General features: G+C 50.0%; 1 protein-coding gene and 1 pseudogene across 2 annotated transcripts; one reads left to right on the plus strand and one right to left on the minus strand.

Moving 5' to 3' along the window:
• Positions 1-1,668: 1,668 nt before the first annotated feature.
• CKM (creatine kinase, M-type) lies at positions 1,669-19,666 on the plus strand. Its single transcript, XM_079985652.1, is given in 9 exon segments — positions 1,669-1,821; positions 4,392-4,568; positions 4,571-4,606; positions 6,491-6,645; positions 7,168-7,300; positions 11,102-11,273; positions 12,963-13,086; positions 16,035-16,224; positions 19,235-19,666. Coding segments are annotated over 8 exon segments (1,143 nt in total). The 5' UTR covers positions 1,669-1,821; positions 4,392-4,414; the 3' UTR covers positions 19,414-19,666.
• Positions 8,278-8,849, minus strand: LOC307223366 (small nuclear ribonucleoprotein E pseudogene; annotated as a pseudogene). Its single transcript has one exon. The product of its transcript is annotated as a small nuclear ribonucleoprotein E pseudogene (transcript).
• Positions 19,667-20,626: the final 960 nt, after the last annotated feature.

A 20,626-nucleotide genomic window follows, 5' to 3' on the forward strand; every position in this document is an offset into this window, starting at 1 on the left:
GGCATGCCTCTGAATACCCACTGAGGGGTCCCAGAAGTGGGGAGAGGGCTGCAGATCTACTCAGGCCCCACTGGTGGACTTCCCGTTGGAATATTGGAATATCTGGCCGGCCACTATGAGAACAGAGCGCAGGATCAGACGCAGGCCTCTCTGCATGCTCAGAGGCAGTCAAGCTCTGAATACCAGTTCCTAGGGATGGGTGGGCTCTTGTCACCATCGTCTTCTGAACTTCATAGAAGCATCTGGATAGCGGAAGCAGGATGCCAGGATGAATCCATTTGTCTGATTCAGCAGGGTTTGGCCCAGGGAGAGGGTTGTGCTTGGATCCTGCTCGTGAGGATCCAGGCATCTGGGTAGCCCCTGAGAGAACAGGATACTGGACTAGATGGGCTATTGGCCTGATCCAGCAGCCAAGCTCATCCTATGTTCTTATGGATGGCAGCCAACAGATTGAGGCTGAATCATGACAAGACTGAAGTACTGTTTTTTTGGGGGGGACGGGGCGGACAGGTGTGGGGGACTCCCTGGTCCTGAATGGGGTAACTGTGCCCCTGAAGGACCAGGTGCGCAGCCTGGGAGTCATTTTGGACTCACAGATGTCCATGGAGGCACAGGTCCATTCTGTGTCCAGGGCAGCTGTCTACCAGCTCCATCTGGTACGCAGGATGAGGCCCTCCCTGCCCGTGGACTGTCTTGCCAGAGTGGTGCATGCTCTAGTTATCTCTCACTTGGACTACTGCAATGCGCTCTATGTGGGGCTACCTTTGAAGATGACCTGGAAACTGCAACTAATCCAGAATGCGGCAGCCAGACTGGTGACTGGGAGCGGCCGCCGGGACCACATAACACCGGTCCTGAAAGACCTGCATTGGCTCCCAGTACGTTTCCAAGCACAATTTAAAGTGTTGGTGCTGACCTTGAAAGCCCTAAATGGCCTCGGTCCAGTATACCTGAAGGAGCATCTCCACCCCCATCGTTCAGCCCAGACACTGAGGTCCAGCACCGAGAGCCTTCTGGCGATTCCCTCATTGCGAGAAGTGAGGTTACAGGGAACCAGACAGAGGGCCTTCTCGGTAGTGGCGCCCGCCCTGTGGAACACCCTCCCATCACATGTGAAAGAAATAAGCAGCTATCTTCTTTTTAAAATACATCTGAAGGCAGCCCTGATCAGGGAAGTTTTTAATATTTAATGCTGTATTGTTTGTAACACTTGGTTGGAAGCTGCCCAGAGTGGTTGGGGAAACTCAGCCAGATGGGCGGGGTATAAATAATAAATTATTATTAAATTATTATTATTATAACCTCCAGCTTCAGAGAGCGTCTACCCAGATTCCCAGGTTATTAGGGGTATTATGTGAGAACAGGTTTCTGGAGGACTAGATGGGCCTGATCCAGCAACCTCTTCTTTTGCACTTTAATTACATAAGAAGAGGCAGGTCCTGGTCCCGACACATTGTGAAGGAGCACTCTGCACATGCTCCAGTCCACTCGCTTCACGTATTTTTGGGCCCTGCATTGCGGAAGCAGAACCTGGGGCTGAGCTTTGCCTCTGGGGGGGAAAGGAGAGCCCTGCAAGAGACACTTGTGCTCCATCAGGGGACGGAGGCGAAGAAAGCTCCCGACCCAAATTTCAAGCGTGGACGGGGAAGCAACGCCCAATCAGAGGCTGGCTGCTTGTCAGCGTTCGGCCAATGGCAGCGGGGCACAGGGTATATATGTCTAGGTCCTTGAGCCAGGCTTTCGGGTCACCTGTTGTGCTGGAGTGAGACAAGGCAGCGCCAAGCCCCTGGGGATTTTGCAGGATTTGATTCTCCCTGTCAGGTAACAGCCGTCTCTGTTTCCCAGATTTGGGCGCGTGTGGTGGGAGAAGGGAGGACAGAGAAACGGGCAGCAACAGCTGCAGGTGTGTCGCCTACAAAGCATTCCAGATTTTTTAAAATCTGGAATTTGATCTATCAAGTGGATGGGGGGCGTGGGTGGCAGTCCAGAGAATTTGGGGCACCATCAGGGACCCCTACTCCAGCAATCTGCTTCAGTGCTTCGCCCCCTAGAATGGTCAAGTATAGGGTTGCCAGACTCTAGAGCTGCCCTTCTTTTCGGACGGCCCCAAATGGCGCCAGTGACCCCAAACCTTGCAATGACCTTGCTGAGTGCCCTAGACGGGCGTCCTTGCTGTTTGTGAGCTGGAGAGGAGCTCCAGGAAGACCCACTGGCCAGCCCTCCTGCAAGCGCCTGCCAAAACTCTCCCCCTCTCTCCTTCGTTGCTGCATGCAGAGTGCTTTCCCCCCGCTTCCCTCCCCACCCCTCTCACCCCGCCTGGAGATTGGATTCCTCGCTGGGCACTTGGACCCGGGGACCGCTGACACTTTGCAAAAGTAGCCGCTGGAATGCAAGCTGAGCTGGCAGCCAAAATGTTCTTCCACGCCATCGGGGCCCTTTTGTGGACAAGAAAGTCGGCTATAAATAAACCGGTTTCCGAGGGGCTGAGGGCTAAAATTATCCCTGGCTCTCCACTGCCGGCAACTAGATAGGAGTGCTGGAGCCTGCACGCCCCCCTGCCCCACACCTCCCCACCCACTTGGCACCCAGGGGGGGCCCCTCTTGACCTCTCCATATGGGTTCCATACAGACAGGCCGCAGAGCTGGGGAATGGGATTCCTCGCCACCTTGGGAACTCTCCACTCTCCAGCAGAGAGGCTGGGCGCAAGGGGAATTAATAATAATAATAATAATAATAATAATAATAATAATGCATATCTAGAATAAGCTCAGACCCATGGAACAGCCCTTGCCACAGGGGCTGCCGGTGTGCTTTGCACGCTTCAAGTTCCCGGATCTCAAGAAAAACGGCTGGGCAAATTAAGAAGGAGGTAGAGAAAGTGATAGGCCCCTCATTAAGAACCTCGGAAGAGCCTGGCTGCTGGTTCAGGCTAACAGCCCCAACAAGTCCAGCATCCCAGATGCTTCTTCTGGGGAACCTGCAAACAGGATTCGAACGCAGAGCCCTCTCCTCTCCTCCTGTTGTTTCCAGCAGCTGGATTTAGGAGCACTGCTGCCTGCAACGGTGGAGGCAGAGCAATAACCGTTATGGCTAATAGATAGCAATAGGCATTTCCTCCTCCATGAATTTTCCCCATCCTCTTTTAATGCCATCCAGGTTCGTGCTGTCGCTGTTTCCTTCAGCAGCGAGTTCCATAGTTTAACTATGTGCTGTACGAAGGACGACTTTCTTTCCTCCGTCCCAAATCATCCAACGCTCAGTCTCATTGCGTTATGGAGAGAGGATGCAGATGGCATTGTGGTCTAAGCCACAGAGCCTAGGGCTTGCCGATCAGAAGGCTGGCGGTTCGAATCCCCGCGACGGGGTGAGCTCCCTTTGCTCAGTCCCTGCTCCTGTCAACCTAGCAGTTCGAAAGCACATCCAAGTGCAAGTAGATAAATAGGTACTGCTCCGATGGGAAGGTAAACGGCATTTCCATGGGCTGCTCTGGTTCGCCAGAAGCGGCTTAGCATGGTGGCCACATGACCCGGAAGCTTTACACCGGCTCCCTCGGCCAGTTAAGTGAGATGAGAGCTGCAACCTGAGTCAGCCACAACTGGACCTAATGGTCAGGGGTCCCTTTACTTTTACCTTGCGGGGTGGAAAAACTTCTCTCTCTCTGCTATCTCCATGCCACACATAGCGTATTTTTCGCTCTATAAGACGCACCAGACCACAAGACGCACCTAGTTTTTGGAGAAGGAAAAGAAGAAAAAAAATATTCTGAATCTCAGAAGCCAGAACAGCAAGAGGGATTGCTGCGCACTTCTGGGATAGCTGCGCAGCCCACATTCGCTCCATAAGACGCACACACATTTCCCCTTACTTTTTTAGGAGGGAAAAAGTGAGTCTTATAGAGCAAAAAAATACGGTAATTTTTATAAAGCCCTGTTGCACCTACCTGCAAACTTTAAAAGCCCCCAACACTGTGCCCTGCTTTCTTTCTTTTCTAATTAATTTTTTATTAAAGAATTTTCTTTTACAAATTTGTTCAAATACCAACATGTTTTCCAATTTACAAATTTTTTGACTTCCACCAGCCCCCCCCACAATCCTCATATTTTAATATTTTTTCCGCATTTCCTTTATAATATATTGCCAGTTTATAATATCTTTACATCTCTTTTTTCTCTTTACAATACCCTTTCTCATCACAAAGCCTCTTTAAATCCAACTAGCGTTGTCTGTTCATCACAAATATTTCCAGATATATCGTAAACTTTCTCCAGTCCTGAGTAAACTTGTGATCTTTCTGGTATCTAATTTTTTCCAGTCATTTTATCTAATTCCACAAAGTCCATAAGTTTCAAGCTTCACTCTTCCTACACTGTGCCCTGCTATCTTGCCACAGGACTCTCCCCGCCACCCGCCACCATGCCTTTCGGAAACACCCACAACAAGTACAAGCTGAACTTCAAGTGTGATGAGGAGTATCCTGACCTCTCCAAACACAACAACCACATGGCCAAGGTCCTCACCAAAGAGCTTTACGAAAAGCTGCGCGACAAGGAGACTCCCAGCGGCTTCACACTGACGACTGCATCCAGACCGGTGTGGACAACCCAGGTGGGTCCTACCTCTTGGACGAAGCAAACGCTAAAGCCACACTGAGCATCTCTCTTTGCTTTGCGGGCAAAGACGTCACCCAAAGCCAGGCATGCAATTTCTCCCCAATCCGGCTTGCCATCTCCCTCTGGCGGCCAGTTTGCATAATGCATTTGCCACACAGTGGGGGGTGGGGGGTGGGGGGTGGTGGAGGCCGGGGGGGGGGGGGCGGGGAAGGGGGAGGAAACAAAAGAGTCCAGAGTCCAGCCAGCTTTGAGCCCCAGCAGCGAGAAAGAGTAAAAAGGCATGAGAATCACAGGAGAGCAGAGCTGGAAGGGATCCCAAGGTCATCTGGTCTAATAATAATAATAATAATAAGAACAACAATAATAATTTATTTATACCCCGCCCATCTGGCTGAGTCTCCCCAGCCACTCTGGGCAGCTGCAACCCATTGCAATGCAGGAATAGCACCTATAATTCAGAACAACCCCTTTTCCTGTGGAAATTTAATTGGAAGGTCCCTGTGGCAGAACATCTGCCTGGGAGCACTGGTAATGTCACCCTTCTGAAACCCTGGAGAGCTGAGCTGCCAGTCAGTGTTGGTAGCACTTGGCTCAATGGGCCAGTGGGTCTGACTTGACATGAGACAGCTTCCTAGGTTCCTAACTGAGAAAAGATTAAAGGTAAAGGGACCCCTGACCAGTAGGTCCAGTTGTGGCCGACTGGGGTTGCGGCGCTCATCTCACTTTACTGGCCAAGGGAGCCGGCGTACAGCTTCTGGGTCATGTGGCCAGCATGACTAAGCCGCTTCTGCTGAACCAGAGCAGCGCACGGAAATGCCGTTTACCTTCCTGCCAGAGCGGTGCCTATTTATCTACTTGCACTTTGACGTGCTTTCGAACTGCTAGGTTGGCAGGAGCAGGGACTGAGCAATGGGAGCTCACCCCGTCGCGGGGATTCGAACCACCGATCTTCTGATCGGCAAGCCCTAGGCTCTGTGGTTTAACCCACAGCGCCACCCACGTCCCTTGAGAAAAGATTAGACCATAACAATTTATCAAATCAGGTCCCCAGCTGTAGTATGAATACAAGGACCCACATATTACATACAAAAGCCCAAACAAACCTCTTGCAAGTTGCTAATATTACTGGGAGTTGTGACTTCAAGACAACCACAGGGAGTGGTTTCTAGCTGACCACTCCTGGATTAAATAGCCAAGTCCCCTTGCTGGGTTCAATTTGTGGGGGATGCACGTAAAACCCTGAGTATAATTCTGCATGTTTCCAGCAGAGACACAGGCTTCATTCATTCATTTGTATGCAATTTTTCCACAAACACACACACACAGCAAAAATCATGCTCAAAGCGGCTTACAACAAAGAAAACAACGTTATGCAAACAATTGCATCATAGCATGGAAAATACACTGGAGGGAAATACTTGTGGTTTTGGTTGTCTCTATACTAATGCACAGAGCATGGGAAATAAGCAAAATGAGCTGGAGCTCTTAACACAGGAGCCTACAATTCTACGATTCCCTGACCCTGCAGCGTGAGATCTCACGTGCAGTGCCTGCTCCTTTTCAACAAGGCTTGCCAAAGAGAGCACCCCACTGGTTATACCTGCCAATCTCCCACTTTGAACACTCTAATCCCATTCCCACAGGCCTCTGGGAGTCATCCGCTTTTTAAGGGGCAGGGCAATATGTCCCTGATCATATTATTTATGAATTATAGAATTGTAAAGTTTGAAGGGACTCGCCCCCCCCAAGGGTCATGTAGTCCAACCTCCTGCAACAAGAGAATCACAGCTAAAATAATCCCTGGCACATGGCCATCAATGAAGAACACTGCTTCAGTCCCTTCTCCTAATCTAACGCCTCCTCCCTCGTTCACACACAGGCCACCCCTACATCATGACCGTGGGCTGTGTGGCTGGTGATGAAGAGTGCTATACCGTATTCGGCGGACTCTTTGACCCTGTCATCCAGGACCGTCATGGCGGCTACAAGCCAACTGACAAGCATAAGACCGACCTGAACCACGAGAACCTGAAGGTAGGAACCAGGACTGGCCAGGGCTGAGAGGCTGGAGGGCTGGGCCGTAGTTCCATAGGGGCGCCCATGCTTTGGACATGCAAATTTTAACCCCCCCAGTGCCTGGTTCCCTGAACAAGGGAACTCACCTGCACAGGAGGCAGCAACAACGATCAACCTGGATTCAGGGCAGATAAAAGGAAGGACAGAGGCAGAGTTAGCCTGTGGAACTCCCTCCCACAAGAGGGAGGGAACTTGAGTTTTGGACTAGATGGGCCCCATTTGCAGCCAGGCTCTTCTTGCCAGTCAGAGTAGACCCGCCTTTGCCAACCTGCTGCCCCAAACATCTGGAGGGCATCAGGTTGGCAAAGGCTGGAAGAGACGGCACTGTGCTTGACAGATTCATGGTTTGACTTGGGAGGGGGGCAGGTTCAGACGGTGGCACGGAATGGGGAAGGACCGCCGTGCTTGTGAGAATGGCAGGTGTGTCAGGGGATTGCCTGGCCAACTCACGGCAGGCCTCTGCCTCTTTGTTCCCCACAGGGTGGAGATGACCTGGACCCCAACTATGTCCTCAGCAGCCGTGTGAGGACTGGGCGCAGCATCAAGGGGTACACCCTGCCCCCCCACTGCAGCCGTGGAGAGCGCCGGGCTATTGAGAAGCTCTCCATCACTGGTAAGGCTGGAAGAATCGCAAAACAGATTCCTTCTTTGGGTAGCGCAAGAGTTGAACTGCAGAACCACCAACTTGGATGGCTTTGAAATACAATTAGACAAATTCAGGGAGAAGGAGAGGGCTGTTAGCCATGATGGCTGGGCTCTGGGCCCCACAGCTGGAGGCAGCTGTGCTCCTGAATACCAGTGGCTGGAAACCGCAAGAGGGAAGCGTGGTCTTGTGTTCGAATCCTGCTAGTAGGTTTCCTGTGGGGGGAAACAGGATGCTGGAGTATTTGAACTCCCTTCGCCTGATCCAGCCAGCTTTCCTTATGTTCTTAAGGTGACAAGAGGAACTGGGAATGTCTTAAGGGCTCTCTCTTTGAAAGATCAGTGCATTCCCCCTAATTTTGGGCCATTTCTGCACTATTCACACTAATTTAAGTCATTTCTTCTTCCTAAGGAGGCCTGGGAACTGTAGGTTTAGGGTGTCTTTTTTGAAAAGCCTTTGCAGGGCCAAACTAGATTACATGAAGAAGAAATTCTAAGTTTGAAGTGCAGTTAAAGAGGGCTTTTTGCAGCCTCTAGAATCAAGAGGGAACAATCTGCTCAGGATCTCTTTCGGGATGAATATCCATCAGACATTCGCCAAATATCTGCTGACTCTGGGCAGCGTTTGATTTCAGTCTCAGTTGTTTGAGAGCTGACATGCAATGGCATGAGGTATTTGCCAAAGGTCTGATGTTTACTTCTGTGTTTAGTAAATAGCAGGCAATGGGATCCGGTCTTTAACAGATGTCAGTTCACGAAGCTTCAAATTTGACATATACCCCACATCAAAAGAATGAGGGAAAATGCCCTCAGCTACAAAGCACACCCAAAATTCAAAGTTGGGAGAGACGCCCCCCCCCCCCATTCAGAATGTGCTGTGTATGTACACACATGGACAAAACATACTTTTATCTGGCAATAAGGGGGGCATATTAAGACCTTGGTGTGTTTTTTTGTTTTTTTACTAACAAAAAGTTTTATTTATAAAGAACTACAATTCAACACCAATGTAGAAAAGTTATTGAAAATTATGCAAGCACAAATTAAGTAACTGGCTTCATTCTCCACTCTTCAGACACCAACGGTAGAATTGGGAGTGATACCATTAAACCACTGCATATTTTCTTCTATAGGTTTAAAGATAAAAATAATAAGCAAAACATACTCAATAACTATTTCTAGTTAGAAACACTCTGTAGAAGAGTAATATTGTCTCCTTTTAACATGATTCGACCCAGCTGTTTCCTTGATTTTGTCTTGGACTGAATCTCCTCAGCATCATTCAGAACCAAGTTCATATATTCATCAAATCCAATAATACAGCTTTCTAGCCTCATGTTCACCTGTTCATACAGCCACACCTGAATTCTGGACCTATTCTGTAGGTATCTGAAGATGAGGTTGATGGGCTGCACCATCACTTTCTGTACCTTCTGGCCTTGGCCGGCAGCTGGGCTGGGAATGACCCCCGACAGGCGAGCCGACTTAGGTGGGATGGGGCAGCCGATGGTCAACTCCTCTCACTCCTCGCTTTCATTGTTGTTGTTGTTGTTTAGTCGTTTAGTCGTGTCCGCCTCTTCGGGACCCCCTGGACCAGAGCACACCAGGCACTCCTGTCTTCCACTGCCTCCCGCAGTTTGGTCAAACCCACACTGGCAGCTTCGAGAACACTGTCCCGCCATCTCATCCTCTGTCGTCCCCTTCTCCTTGTGCCCTCCATCTTTCCCAACATCAGGGTCTTTTCCAGGGAGTCTTCTCTTCTCATGAGGTGGCCAAAGTCTTGGAGCCTCAGCTTCAGGATCTGTCCTTCCAGTGAGCACTCAGGGCTGATTTCCTTCAGAATGGAGAGGTTTGATCTTCTTGCAGTCCATGGGACTCTCAAGAGTCTCCTCCAGCACCAGAATTCAAAAGCATCCATTCTTCAGCGATCAGCCTTCTTTATGGTCCAGCTCTCACTTCCATACATCACTACTGGGAAAACCAGAGCTTTAATTATAAGGATCTTTGTTGGCAAGGTGATGTCTCTGCTTTTTAAGATGCTGTCTAGTTTTGTCATTGCTTTTCTCCCAAGAAGCAGGCGTCTTTTAATTTTGTGGCTGCTGTCACCATCTGTAGTGATCATGGAGCCCAAGAAAGTAAAATCTCTCACTGCCTACATTTCTTGCTTTCATTAAGACCTTGTTTTAAACCAGCCTTCAGCAACCAGATGTTTGGGACTGCAATTCCTTTCAGCTCCAACTTCATACAGCTGCGCTGGCTGGGACTGATGGGAGCTGTGGTCAAAAACAGTGTTGCACAGGCGATGAGCAGGGAGACGCTGGTTCGAATCTCCCCCCAGCTAAAAGCTTATATTGGGGTGACCATGAGCCAGTCACTCTCTTAAAACTGATCATTTAACTGATCTACATCAGGTATGTGGATCAGGTGGCCTGCATAGCCTCCCCTAAGTGAATGAGTCTACTTCACAGGGTTGTTTTGAGGATAAAAAGCAGAATTGTAAAGTTAGATGGGACACCCAAGGCTCATCTAGTCCAACCCCACGCAATGTATGAGTAACAGCTAAGGCATCCTTGGCAGATGACCAGCCAACCTCCATTTAAAAATCTCCAACTGCTCTAAACAGGCTTGGTTTCCAGACCCTTGACCATCTCTGTCACCTTCTTCTGCCCATGTTCCAGCTTGTCAACATCCTTGTTAACTTGTGGTACCCAGAACTGGACACAGGACTCCAGGTGTGGTCTGACCAAGGCAGAATAGAGCAGGACAATGACTTCCTTTGATCTGGACACTAGATTTCTGTTGATGCAGCCGAGAATTGTTGTTTAGTTGTTTAGTCGTGTCCGACTCTTCGTGACCCCCTGGACCAGAGCATGCCAGGCACTCCTGTCTTCCACTGCCTCCCGCAGTTTGGTCAAACTCATGCTGGTAGCTTCGAGAACACTGTCCCACCATCTCGTCCTCTGTCGTCCCTTCTCCTTGTGCCCTCAATCTTTCCCAACATCAGGGTCTTTTCCAGGGAGTCTTCTCTTCTCATGAGGTGGCCAAAGTCTTGGAGCCTCAGCTTCAGAATCTGTCCTTCCAGTGAGCACTCAGGGCTGATTTCCTTCAGAATGGAGAGGTTTGATCTTCTTGCAGTCCATGGGACTCTCAAGAGTCTCCTCCAGCACCACAATTCAAAAGCATCCATTCTTTGGCGATCAGCCTTCTTTATGGTCCAGCTCTCACTTCCATACATCACTACTGGGAAAACCATAGCTTGAACTATACAGACCTTTGTAGGCTAGGTGATGTCTAGCGTTAGCCTTTTTTGCTGCTGCATCACACAGTCAACTCATGTTTGGCTTGTGGTCCACAAAGTCCCATAGATGCTTTCCACATGTACTGCTGGCAAGCCAGGCGTCCCCCATCTTATATTCCTACCTGAGTGTAGAACCTTGGGGGGGGGGAAGCAAAACGGTAAATAAGCGCCACCGCCGAAATGTGTGGGTGTCACAGGATGAAATAGCGAGCCACACATCCAGACAGCAACTGCTAGAGATAGGCGGTCGTGGCTGTAAGGCCTCTTTGGTCCACACTCCCATGCACCATAGCGGGCCATGCAGGCTGTGTCCAAATGGTCCTCCACCGCAGCGGGTTGGGCTAGATGACCTTTGGGGGCCCCTCCCAATTCTGCAACTCTATGGTTCTACGAAATGCTCAGCGCCTAGGAGTGGCCTCCTCCACTTGGTGTCTCTCCCCAGCTCACCTCCCTACCTTTCCCCCTGTTCCACAGCCTTGAACAGCTTGACCGGAGAGTTCAAGGGCAAGTACTACCCTCTGAAGAACATGACCGACGCAGAACAGCAGCAGCTCATTGACGACCACTTCCTCTTTGACAAGCCCGTCTCTCCTCTCCTGCTCGCCTCAGGCATGGCCCGGGACTGGCCCGACGCCAGAGGCATCTGGTAAGCAGCAACACATTGATACCCCGCAACGTTTTTCTGATGAAAATAGGGACATCCTATTCAGTGACAGAGGGACGCGGGTGGCACTGTGGGTTAAACCACTGAGCCTCTTGGGCGTGCAGGTCGGCGGTTTGAATCCCCGCAACGACGGGGTGAGCTCCCGTTGCTCGGTCCCATGCCCCTGCCAACCAAGCAGTTCGAAAGCACACCAGTGCAAGTAGATAAATAGGTACCGCTCCGGCGGGAAGGTAAACGGCGTTTCCGTGCGCTGCTCTGGTTTCGCCAGAAGCGGCTTAGTCCTGCTGGCCACATGACCCGGAAAAACTGTCTGCAGACAAACATCGGCTCCCTCGGCCAGTAAAGCGAGATGAGCGCCGCAACCCCAGAGTCGTTTGCGACTGGACTTAACTGTCAGGGGTCCTTTACCTTTTTCATTCAGAGACAACAACAAGAACAATTTTATTGTTTATACCCTGTCCATCTGACTGGGTTGCCCCAGCCACTCTGGGCACGTCCAGCTCCACCCAACCTCTCACGCCCTTCCCTCACAGCTTGAAAAATGTTTAATGGAGCAGGGGCCACCCAAACTGCATTGTGCGGCTTGCAAAAATATAGCATTCGTTTTTTCTGCAAACGATACAAACATTTTGCTCCCTGTTCTACGTGTCCTCCCCGTTTTTGAAAGCGTTGCACTGAGTATCTGCATTATACTGCCTGATCACGTCATGTGTGCAATTATCTCGTGCGGTTTCCACCTTACGCGGTTGAAAGCTGGTTTAAATCCTGCAGATTAATTGCATGCAAGGCGGACAACTTAAAAGCCCCCTTTGCACCAGGTTTTCCTGGCATGGGAAGTGCTTCTAAGCCTTTCTCTGGTGGGAATTTGGAGGGCGCACGAGATCTCGCGAGAGCATCCCAGATTCACCTTACCTGCAAAGTAAGGATGGGGGCAGTTCGGCTATGTGCATTTTTGCATATATACACCATCCTACAACATACCCCCTGTGCAAAATGCATTCATACTGTATGGTTTCTAGCTTCTGTTGAAAGTTGCCTCGAACACCCTGGTAGAAAAGTTGGCTAGAAATGATCATGATAAAGATTATGATGATGATGATGATGATGATGATGATGATAATTTATTATTTATACCCTACCCATCTGGCTGAGTTTTCCCAGCCACTCTGGGCGGCTTCCAATCAAGTGTTAAAAACAATACAGCATTAAATATTAAAAACTTCCCTAAACAGGGCTGCCTTCAGATGTCTTTTAAAAAGAAGATAGCTACTTATTGCCTTCACATCTGATGAGAGGGTGTTCCACAGGGTGGGCGCCACTACCGAGAAGGCCCTCTGCCTGGTTCCCTGTAACCTCACTTCTCGCAATGAGGGAACCGCCAGAAGGTCCTCGGTGCTAGATCTCAGTGTCCGGGCAGAACGATGGGGGTGGAGACACTCCTTCAGGTATACTGGAGTGAGGCCGTTTAGGGCTTTAGAGGTCAGCACCAACACAAACGTACTGGGAGCCAATGCAGACCTCTCAGGACCGGTGTTATGTGTAAATGATAATAATTACATTCGTGGTGCGCTTCAATGCCCTTTTGTGCTGTCACAGTACCTCCAATGCACTCAAGAGGTTTGAGGCACTCAGGCCTGCGGCGTTCACACTCTCCCCTCTGCCCCCCCCCAGGCACAATGACAACAAAACCTTCCTGGTCTGGGTCAACGAGGAGGACCACCTCCGCGTCATCTCCATGCAGAAGGGTGGCAACATGAAGGAGGTTTTCCGGCGCTTCTGCGTCGGGCTGCAGAAGGTGAGCTTTGCAGAGGGGCTGCCTTGAAGGGGGGGGGAGAGGGGCACCTGGCTGTCTCAGAGGCCACGTGGGGAGAGCTGTGGGGTTTGGGGCTGGCAGAGAACGGTAGCCCAGAGAGAAAGTCCCTGGCAGGCAGAGGAGCATCATGTGATGCATGATTCCCGCAACGCAGGGGGTTAGACTAGAGGACCTCTGGGGGTCCCTTCCAGTTCTACAATTCTCTCTTTTTTAAAAAGTAATATTTATTCAGCTTTTAAAGATTACAAAGAGAAAAAAGAAAAAACAAAAAAAAGAAAAACAAGAAAATACAGAAAAAATGCAAGGAATTAAAAATAAAAAACACAGATCAAACCTTTACATAACTTTGTTTCCTTTGCTTATTTCCTTGACCTCCTCACACCTCCCTTTTTTGTATTCTAGTTTAATTAGATATTTCAGCAAATCCTTTCCAGCTTTGTTTTTATCCTATTAATTTATCTTAATATACTGTAATTTTACATTCTCGTCTTTCACCAATTAACAAATCCATTTTTACCTAATCCTTTATATCATTTCTGCTAAAAGCACATTACTTCATTCCAACATCCTTCTAACATTCCTTAATTTTGCAATGTTTCTGTAGATAAACTTTAAATTTTTTCCAATCTTCTTCCACCGACTCTTCACCTTGGTCTCGGATTCTGCCAGTCATTTCCGCCAGTTCCACAATTCTACAATTCTCATTGCCAACAACTATTTACTACAATTCTACGATTCGTTGGCAGGCACCTGACAGCCTCACAAGTGACTCAGGCAGGCTGCGGTCAGTTGACAGTGTCCGAGCTGGGACCACCTGCAGTTCTGCCTCTTCACTGGCTGAGCTGGGTTTGAGGTCCGGGATGCTAGCCACAATTGTTAGCAGGAGTGAGGCCCTGGCAGCCAAAAGCACGTGTGCTCAAAGATCTGCGCCAGCTGCCGAGGTCCCTCTGGGCCGAGTTAACATTCTTGCAGTTCATAACCACTTGAAGCCCATTTACCTCACTCCAAATGTGCCTCGCCCCATATGTGCATAGCTGTCAACCGTCCCTTATTTGGCGGGAAACTCCCTTATCCCAGCGCCGTGTCCCACTGCTGTCCCGGATTGATGATGTCCCTTAAATTTCACGGGTTTCATGCTCGCCCGGCTCGGGAGGGAAGCAGCGGCCCGGGGTTCTCCACCGCACACGCGAGCGTGCGCACGAGCTGCCGTGTCTCCGTCTCTCCCTTTCCCCCCTCAGGGGAGCAGCATGAGGAGACGGGTGGCGGCGCGCGGCCAGGCAGCCTCTCTCTTGTGAGACTTCCACCGCGCTGCCAGGGGAAGCCGGAGGTGGCAGCGGCGGCTGAGGAGGCGGCCTGAGGGAGGAGGAAGAGGAAGGGATGGGGAGGGACGCAGAAGGGCGGCACTTCAGGGCCGCCGCAGCGTCGCAACCACCTCATGTCGGGCTCACGGGTGGCATGGGCTAGAGTCCTTCTCCCTCCCTCCCTCTCTCTCGGGCGGGGAAGGGCAGATGGAACTCCTCGCACCATGACAACAGCAGCCCCGACGTGCTGCTTAGCATCCCCTCCAACCAGTGCAGCATCTTAATGTAGTGATTTCCCCCTCTGCATCCCTTTCATACCTCTATTTTTATAAATCATTTGTCCATCCACAGTTCAAATTTTTACTACAAGTTTTCTGTCAATCCTACCAATGTATGTAACTCTTTACAATAGCTTTTCAACTAAATTATAAACTTTCCCCATTCTTTATTAAAGAGGTCCTCTTCCTGGTTTCAAATTCTGCCTGTAAGCTTTGCCATCTGGACGTCGTTCATCAGTTTTGTCTGCCGCTCTTCTTTGGTGGGAGTTGTAGACCCTTAGGCTCATCTAGTCCAACCCCCTGCAAAACACAGACAGTCGCAGCCAAAGCAGCCTGGCTCCATCAGTGCCGGATTTCTGTATAAGCTAAGCAAAATCCCTTATTTTGGCTGCTGATCCCTTATTTTCGAGGCTGCTGGTCCCTTATTTTCAAATCTGTAAGTTGACAGCTACGCATATGTGCCTGCTTCAATCGATGGAACTGGCACTATCACAGGTGCCATGTAAGACCCATTTAACACTGGTTAGCAATAGATCGTTTAGTGTGGCTGCACCTACACTTTGAAACTCCCTGCCTGTTGACATCAGGGCCTTTGCTGTACTTTATCGGCACCTCCTAAAAACATTCCTGCCTAAAGAACCCAGAGCCTTAGAAGGTTGGCGCAAGTTTCGATCAACTTCTTGAAAGTTTCAAAGTGTCCGTGTTGATTTTTCCTATTTGATTCCATCTTTTCTGCAAACCTCCCTCCTGCCAATCAATTGGTGGTATAAATTTCATGAAATAAATCAGAGGTCAGCAAACTTTTTCAGAAGGGGGCCGGTCCACTGTCCCTCAGACCTTGTGGGGGGCCGGACTATATTGTGAAAAAAATAATGAACGAATTCCTAAGCCCCACAAATAACCCAGAGATGCATTTTAAATAAAAGGACACATTCTATTTATATAAAAACACGCGGATTCCCGGACCGTCCGCGGGCCGGATTTAGAAGGCGATTGGGCTGGATCCGGCCCTTGGGCCTTAGTCTGCCTACTCATGAAATAAATGAATGAAAACTCCCAGTCCTGGGCACTGCCAGCTCCCTACAAGGTCCTACAGTGGACATTCCCAGTTTTGCAGATAAAAGACTGAAGGAGCTTCTTTAAAAGACATCTGAAGGCAGCCCTGTTTAGGGAAGTTTTTAATATTTAATGCTGTATTGTTTTTAACACTCAATTGGAAGCCGCCCAGAGTGGCTGGGGAAACTCAGCCAGATGGGCGGGGTACAAATAAATAATTAAATAATAATAATAATAATAATAATAATAATAATAATCTCTCATCCTGCTCATCTTTTCCTTTCTCTTGGGTAAGATTGAGGAGATCTTCAAGAAAGCTGGCCACCCCTTCAGCTGGAACGAGCACTTGGGCTACATTCTGACCTGCCCCTCTAACCTGGGCACTGGGCTGCGTGGGGGTGTCCACGTCAAATTGCCCCATCTCAGCAAGCATGCCAAGTTCGAGGAAATCCTCACGCGTCTCCGTCTGCAGAAACGTGGCACAGGTGAGAGGGCAGGAGGGGATTTCCATCCTTATTTCCAGAAATAAGACAAGCTGGTGGCACCTCAAAGGGACTAGGGACTTGAATTTATTTTTAATCGCTCCCTTGGCCCCACTTACCTGGGAGCGAGCCCCGGGGGAGGGGGATTCAGTCCATGCACTTCTGAGTAGACAGGGTTAGGCTCGTGCTGTTATTTGTGGGGCCCCCCCCTTGCCCATCTCGTGCCATGCAATTGACTGGCGGTTGCTGCATTGCAGGGGGTCGGAGTAGATGACCTCTGGGTGTCCCCGTCCAGCTTTACAGTTCAATGACTGCATGTTGAATTAGGCAGAGGGGTGAGGGGAGGGGGCTGGGGAATGCGCTTCTTTGCAGAGATAAATCTTTGGTCTGGAATCCAATCCTTATGAGGGATGCTCGAGGGAGCTGGGTATTTTTAGGCTGGAGAAGAGATGGCCAAAAGCTGATACAATGACCCTCTTCAAATATCTGAAGGGCTGTTGCATTCTGTGTCCAGGGCAGCTGTCTGCCAGCTCCATCTGGTACGCAGGATGAGACCCTCCCTGCCCGCAGACTGTCTCACCAGAGTGGTGCATGCTCTGGTTATCTCCCGCTTGGACTACTGCAATGCGCTCTATGTGGGGCTACCTTTGAAGGTGACCCAGAAACTACAACTAATCCAGAATGCGGCAGCTAGACTGGTGACTGGGGACGGCCACTGAGACCACGTAACACCGGTCTTGAGAGATCTGCATTGGCTCCCAGTACATTTCTGAGCACAATTCAAAGTTTTGGTACTGACCTTTAAAGCCCTAAACGGCCTCGGTCCTGTATACCTGAAGAAGCGTCTCCTCCCCCATCGTTCTGCCCGGACACTGAGGTCCAGCTCCAAGGGCCTTCTGGCAGTTCCCTCATTGCGAGAAGCCAAGTTACAGGGAACCAGGCAGAGGGCCTTCTCGGTAGTGGCGCCCACCCTGTGGAACACCCTCCCACCAGATGTCAAAGAGATAAACAACTACCTGACATTTAGAAGACATCTGAAGGCAGCCCTGTTCAGGGAAGTTTTTAATGTGTGACATTTTAGTGTATTTTTGGTCTCTGTGGAAGCCGCCCAGAGTGGCTGGGGAAGCCCAGCCAGATGGGCGGGGTACAAATAATAAATTATTATTATAATAATTATTATTGCATCAAGGAGGGAACCAGCAGGGCCTGAAGTGATAGATTCCGGACGACCAGGAAGGAGATTCCTTCAAGCAGACTCTCTCCTTCCTTGGAGGTTTCTGAGCAGAGTTTAGATGGCCACCTCTCAGGGATTGTTTGCTAGCAGTGAATTGCAAGGGTTTGGGGCTCGACAAGCCTTGGGGCTCCCTCCGATTTTATGAAATCCACACTACAAGGAAAAAATAACCCGGGCAGATGCTTATTTTTAAATCTCTTCCACCACCTGCCTTACAAAACTGTGGGCATACATTTTTATTTATTTTTATTTATACCCCGCCCTCCCCAGCCAAGACCGGGCTCAGGGCAGCTAACACCAGGTATAAAAACAACTGATTAAAATACAACGTTAAAATGCAGCCTCATTTCAGTAGAAACTCAAATCAAAAACTTTGCGGGGATGAAAACGTCAAGTCTTCACCAAGGCCAGCTATCCAGACTGGTCCTACGTGGGCCAGAAAAAAAGCCAGGGAAGTCCCCAAATAGGAGTTCCATCACAGAAGGAAAAAGGAAAGAGGGGGAGGGGATCAAGTTGATTCCAAGCCAAAGGCCAGGCGGAACAACTCTGTCTTACAGGCCCTGGGGAAAGAAATAAGATCCCGCAGGGTCCTGGTCTCATGAGACAGAGCATTCCACCAGGCCGGAGCCATCACTGAAAAGGCCCTGCCTCTGGTTGAGGCTAATCTGACTTCCTTAGGGCCCAGGACCTCTAGGGTGTTGCTATTTATGGACCTTAAGGTCCTCCATGGGGCATACCGGGAGAGGCGGTCCCGTAAGTACGAGGTCCCTAGGCCCATTTGTGTGCATTGTGCCCTTGGGGAATCTTAGCACCGTGACGCAAAAGGTGTCCATAGGCAAATGGAACGGACTTCCTCTGAAGGTGATGGACTCCCCTTCATTGGATGGCTATATCTCAGGGATTCTTTAGCTGTGATTCCTGCACTGCAAGGGGTTGGACTAGATGACCCTTAGGGGTTCCTTCCAACGATTCTACGAAATGGATTCCTGGCTCAGTAGGGCGTGCAATTTTAGGGGGCGAACCTAAATGTTTGCAAATTTATCCAGCGAGCAGTCTTAAAAAACACATTCTGGGGGCATGAGGAGAATTCCAACCAGCTATTATTTCTGAGGCAGCGCAGGAACCATTTTTTAGCTTGACAAGTCTATGGTTTAATGACAGAGCGCAGAAAACAGAAAGCCGAATTGCTTTAGCTTTACCTTCTGAAAATGTCGCGTAATGCTAAATACTAATAAAAAATGTTAATATATAGCGCAACGGCAATCAACGACCGCTGCCTCACTGCACACACGCTTTCTGCTTACCGACCAAAAGCTAAATCCTATTCATTTAAGCAAAATATACCGTATTTTTTGCTCTATAAGACACACCAGACCACAAGACGCACGTAGTTTTGGGAGGAGGAAAACAAGAAAGAAAAATATTCTGAATCTCAGAAGCCAGAACAGCAAGAGGGATCGCTGTGCAGTGAAAGCAGCAATCCCTCTTGCTGTTCTGGCTTCTGGGATAGCTGCGCAGCCTGCATTTGCTCCATAAGACGCACACACATTTCCCCTTACTTTTTAGGAGGGAAAAAGTGAGTCTCATAGAGCGAAAAATACGGTGTTTCAAATGGCCGAGTCACTTGTTGCGACTTACAAGCACTTCTTGGAAACTGAAAGTTGCAAAACGAAACGCGCCCTATGGGCTCAGCAACCCACTTCCAGTTTCCGGAGGGTCTGGAGGGGGCGATCCAAGTAACGGCAACTCTTCTCCCCCACCCCCCAAAAACCCCCGCAGGTGGTGTGGACACAGAGGCCGTGGGCGCCGTTTTCGACATCTCCAACGCTGACCGCCTGGGCTCCTCCGAGGTGGAACAGGTGCAGCTGGTGGTGGACGGTGTGAAGCTGATGGTGGAGATGGAGAAGAAACTGGAGAAGGGCCAGGCCATCGATGACATGGTCCCTGCGCAGAAGTGAGAGGTTTCCCGCGGCCGCTGTCCTGCTGACCCCACGTGGACTGGGACTTGGACTCCGGGGGGGGGTGACCCCAACCTGCCACTCCCGGCCACCCACTGCCCTGTCCCTGGGCGCCCTCCCTTCTCTTGTGAAGGAGGGCGGAGGGCCGCCTGGGGTGGGGCGGGGGCAGCCGGGACGCTCGCGACACCTGAGTCCTAGTGGAAGGAGTTAATAAAGCGAATTATGGCCCCCAGAGCCTTGCCTCCTCCCAAAAGGAGTCTCTTGTGCTTTTTTTTTTTAAAAAAGGTATTTTTTAGTAATCATTGCAGGGGGTTGGGCTAGATGACCCCTGGGACCCAACTCTATGATTCTATGATGAGCACCACAACCCCAGAGTGGTCTGCAACTGGACTTAACTGTCAGGGGTCCTTTACCTTTACCTTTTTAAAGAAAGGGTACAGTGAAGGCAAATGGGATGCGGGTGGCGGTGTGGTCTAAACCACTGAGCCTCTTCGTCTTGTCGATCAGAAGGTCGGCAGTTCAAATCCCTGCGACGGGGTGAGCTCCTGTTGCTCGGTCCCAGCTCCTGCCAACCTAGCAGTTTGAAAGCACGTCAAAGTGCAAGTAGATAAATAGGTACCACTCTGGCGGGAAGGTAAACAGCGTTTCCGTGCGCTGCTCTGACTCGACAGAAGCGGCTTAGTCATGCTGGTCATGACTGGGCCTAATGGTCATGGGTCCCTTTACCTTTACCTTGGGTTATAGACACTTCAGGTTACAGACTCCGCTAACCCAGAAATAGTACCTCGGCTTAAGAACTTTGCTTCAGGATTAGAACAGAACAGCTGGAGGCCCCATTAGCTAAATTGATGCTTCAGGTTAAGAACAGTTTCAGGTTAAGAACGGACCTCCGGAACGAATTAAGTACTTAACCCGAGGTACCACTGTACAGTTGCATTTGCAGCTTTTCTTCCCCGGGGAGGGAGAAAAGCCAGTGAGGTCTGAAAGGAAAGCTGTGTGCAGTGAGCTGCTCTTGTGTTTCCCATAATGGGCTCTCGCACCCAGGTCTTGCCTTTGGGCTCCACTTTGGGCCACTGTGAGAACAGGATGGAAGACTAGATGGGCCAATGAGCTCTTCTGATGGAACCTCCAGGCCCAGAGGCAGTCTATCTGATTCCTGGGTTCATAGTGGTAGTAGTATTTGACAACAGAAGGAGCAGGAGGCTGGGCGTGA

Source organism: Podarcis cretensis, assembly GCF_951804945.1.
Source record: "Podarcis cretensis genome assembly, chromosome: 8".
NCBI classification, from domain to species: domain Eukaryota; kingdom Metazoa; phylum Chordata; class Lepidosauria; order Squamata; family Lacertidae; genus Podarcis; species Podarcis cretensis.